At 39.0% G+C, this 4,445-nt stretch overlaps 1 protein-coding gene across 1 annotated transcript; it reads right to left on the bottom strand.

The window, feature by feature from the left end:
- Positions 1–2,831: 2,831 nt before the first annotated feature.
- Positions 2,832–4,203, bottom strand: adrb1 (adrenoceptor beta 1). Its single transcript, XM_056268846.1, has one exon. It carries the CDS (start codon positions 4,161–4,163, stop codon positions 2,940–2,942), a length of 1,224 nt encoding a protein of 407 aa, XP_056124821.1. The 5' UTR covers positions 4,164–4,203; the 3' UTR covers positions 2,832–2,939.
- Between the last annotated feature and the right edge of the window lie 242 nt (positions 4,204–4,445).

Consider the following 4,445-nt stretch of genomic DNA (forward strand, 5'->3'; position numbering starts at 1 on the left):
TATTTGAAAAGATTTCAGCTTTTAGAATTGAATTTTGAACGATGCCACATGATAATCCCACATTATCATGTGACTTGCATTACTTTTGAGTTTGAAGGGTCTAAAAAGATTTTGTGTGTGTTCCAAAGAGTTCTCAATAGTAAATGAAAGTGCGGACTGTCTCGATTTAATGTCATTATTTAATGTGATCATTTTTAATCAGCTGGTTTAACCCTTTGATGCACAACATGGGTCTAAATAGACCCGACTGAGTTTTCATTTTCTATATCTTTGCAAGAAATTCATTTCATCATTCAGTATTCCAGGTATTCCTCAATTAGCTTGTTTTAGATCATTAAAAATCCTTATTTAAATTTTTCCTTTCTTACTTTTCGAATAAAAATCATTTTTGTGTCACTACCCTTCTAATGCGCAACATGGGTCTAAAAAGACCCGTATTCATGTTTCTTTGCTGAATATTCGAAAGAAATGTATTTTATCATTTATTAATCCAGGTATTCATTAAATATCTTGTTTTTGATTTCCACAAATCATTATGTTTATTTTTCCTTTCTTACTTTATAAACAAACATGGTTTTTGTATTTCTACATCAATTTTACACACATGGGTAAAAAATGACCCATATAGGAACCTTTGATATTTATAAATAGTATAAATACATTTACTGCAGAAAACTATTCATCTGCCACACATTTCACAATTCAACACAGCTGCTTTTGTATATTTCATGCATGTAAGTTTTATTTAATAAATTTTTGTCACAGAGAAAATATTTTATATTTTGTGAAAGACATCTAGATATGGCCTAATATTTGAACATTTAGGCTAAGGTTACCTTGACCTTGAAATCCATTACTAGTGCAAAAGAGAAACATGTCCAATACTATTAGCTAGCTTGCGGTCGATATATTCTATTTTATCTAATAGCTAGGTCAACAAAATAAAAGTTGCAATAGAAAGTTATATATACAAGTATATATTGTGGCTGTTGGGCAGAAACCTTGTACCTCCATATTCATTTTTATTTGTGGTCATAAATCAATGCAATCGGTCACATAAGCCGTCGTGTGGTGGCGTTCTGGTGCACTATGGCTGCTGTCGCATCATCCGGGTGGATGCTGCACATTGGTGGTGGGGAGATCCCCCTACAGTTGCACTACACTACAGTTCAATTTCAGTGTTATCGGTTATATGTGTGTTATGTGTGACAAAGTGGCCAATAAACATATTTCAAGTGTTACAGTAAATGTGTTGATCTAAATAACTGTGACATTGGTTATTTTAACAAAAAGCTTTCTTTATTCTTTTGTTTTATCACGCTTGCATAGATGGGTCATTTTAGACCCATGTGTGTAAACTTGATGTATTAACACAAAACCTTGGAAATATTAAAATATAATTTTGTGATAATAGAAAACAAGATATTTAGAATATTCATAAATCATGAAATTTATAGATCATGAAATATTAAATGCTCAAATAAAGTGATTTCAAAAGGTGAAACAAAAAAAAAAGCCAATCCATGCATGAAATAACATAGGAAATGAATACGGGTCTTTTTAGACCCATGTTGTGCATTAGAGGGGGTATCCATAGCTTGCGCATCAAAGGGTTAAAGTCACATGAACAGAGCTGTTTAATTTCATTTTGCCCCCTGCATATTTGCTAAATATACTCTAGAGAGTCTATCATTAATTTATTGGAATACTCTGTCAAAATGAATCATTATAAAAATAAAAATAAAAACTATGTAAACATGTCAATGATCACATTTGTGACCGGTGAGAAACTGGTTTTGAATAGGCCTAACTGATTGATTCACAAGGTAAAATTTGAGATTTTAAGGTATTGTTACAATAAATAAAGCAAAGAAATAGAAATCTATCCATAGAAATCTATTTATTGCAACTTCTTTTTTGGTCTTACTGACAAACAACAATTTGACAAACCGAGCTTTCCTACTGGTTACAACTGTGTCAGAAATAAAACAAACTGTGTCAGAAATTTCAACTTTTTCAGAAAAGACATAGCCAATTTGCATCAGTGGGCTCTTCAAATACATGTGCTAAATTTAGCTAAATATGTTAATGATTGTTGTTGTTGTTGGACACAGCTAAATTTCGTCAACTATCTTATACAGCGTAAACACTTATTTCCGGTCCTTGATTTTGATTGGCTGAGCGAATTTGTAAACGGAACAGGGACTTAATTTGCACTGTTTGTTTGTATTACTCCGCTTACCCGTGTTCATGGAGGAGCCGGTCGGAGTGGAAATGGAGTGAGTGCGCATTTTCTCTTGATCCATATTCACTCGGCACAGGAATAAAACCCGGAGTGGAGCTGGAGTAGATTTATTACAGAACTTTGAGTGGGGGAAGGGGAATCTCTCGCAGATCTGCATGCTTCATCCATTTAGTTTGTGCGTTGCTTGGTGAAAATGTAAAGTTGACATTGATGGAAGTTTCCTTGTTCTGAAGTGGATCAAAGTGTTCTTAACTGAGAAAAAATATAGGTCATGAGTCTCATGACTTGATTTTGTCCATCAGAGTTGATTGGGTCGTTGGATTATTTTGGTTTGCTATTGCTGACAGGTTGTCCCGCCCTCACGTCACGCCAGCAAACACGTTATCAGTGAAGATATGTTGTTGCAAGAGAAAATATTTTGATTAAAGATTAGGGCACATGAATTGAAAATAATATGTGCATGGATACAATTTATAGTAAATACTGCAATATTTCATAAAAATAAGAATTGACCATTTTTATTTCATGGTGACTTCAAATCTTGGAAATATTTTCGAACTAACCCAATTTTCGTCTGAAACGTTCACTGGAACAAGCAATATCACACTCACATATCACTAGCGCGTCAGTAATTACCTGATTTCCAATAGTACAAACAGCTCGTGCAATATTGACTTAATAATCGCATGTACTTTTACAGCTGAGACTCTGAATGGGACACCCTTCCGTTCCTCTCTAGACTGCAGTCGCGGCTGTCCGCGCCGTTACAGTCCGACCAGGTCCCGAGCATGCTCTGCTCCATTGAGTTCACAAAGCCCCCGGTGCAGCGCGACAGATCGCACGAGCTCACGTGCAGCCTGCGGTCCGCCTGCCTCGGACAACACAACAGCCTCTTGAAGGCTTTCCTGAAGTCGGGACTCCGACAGTATATGATGGGGTTGAAGGCGGAGTTCACGTACCCCAGCCAGTTCAAAAAAACGAAAAGTTCCTTTTTCACCACCTCTTTGCCAAACACCCGCACCACGTTAACGATGAAGAACGGCAGCCAGCAGAGAGTGAATGTTCCCATGATTATTCCCAACGTTTTCAACGCCTTCTGCTCTTTTAAAGCCAGGATCTTGGTGGTTCGTTTTCGGTTAGGTTTGCAATTAGTACCATTGTTGTAGAATCTTCCCTCACATTTGTTAATTTTGTTCAGTTGTTGTTTGGCTTCTCTATACACTCTGGCATAGACGAATATCATGACTATTAAAGGGATGTAAAACGATATAACGGAGGAGGAGATGGCATATTCACGGTTGGTGATGAAGTCACAGCACTCGGGTTCGTTATAGCACGATGTATCCACGGTGTCCCGGGACCAGTGCATTAGGATGGGTGGGAATGACACAAGAGCTGATATAGCCCACACTCCACACACCACCACCTTGGCTCGTGCTTTCGTTAAAAGGCTTTGATAGCGAAATGGAGAGATGATGGCGATGTACCTGTCTATTGCAATTACGCACAGGGTCTCGATGCTCGCCGTGACGCAAAGTACATCAAGAGATATCCAGAATTCACAGAAGAACGATCCATACATCCAGGATCCTCTGACCTCCAAGGCTGCGCCAAATGGCACCACCAGTAACCCCATGATAAGGTCTGCGCACGCCAGAGACACTATGAAAACATTGGTGAGCGTCTGGAGCCTCTGATTCCGCGCTATGGCGACTATAACCAGTATATTCCCCACTACAATGACAAATACTACCAGACCCATGATGATTCCCATGCCCACGAGCCACTGTTCTGATAAGTTATCCGGGGCGCGTTTAGAGTCATTGCTGTAGTTTACAGACGGTAAACCGTCTCCCATGGTGTGGAGAAATGAAGCGCGTTCATTCAGAACTTCAGGTCCTGTGTGGAGCGCTTCCATCCGCGCTCTGGTCTCCAGCCCAGCGCACACACGCGCTCGCTCAAAGAACAGGCAGAGCGACAACTATACAACGGTTACGTCACAGGCTGCACAGCCAATGGCGCCGCGTCTCTAAATTGTCCCTAAAGCGCCGCATATTAAGAACTCCTTGGTCTCACCCAAGTGCGGACATACTGCTGCTGCGCTTTTACATGGTAATTTCAAGAATGAAGAAATTCTTGATTCTTCATCCCCCCACCTTAAGGATTTACTTTTCTTTACGTATTGGTGATTAATCAAATG

This window comes from Rhinichthys klamathensis, unplaced genomic scaffold, assembly GCF_029890125.1.
Source record: "Rhinichthys klamathensis goyatoka isolate OS25496 unplaced genomic scaffold, OSU_Roscu_1.1 h1tg000277l_1, whole genome shotgun sequence".
Lineage (NCBI taxonomy): Eukaryota > Metazoa > Chordata > Actinopteri > Cypriniformes > Leuciscidae > Rhinichthys > Rhinichthys klamathensis.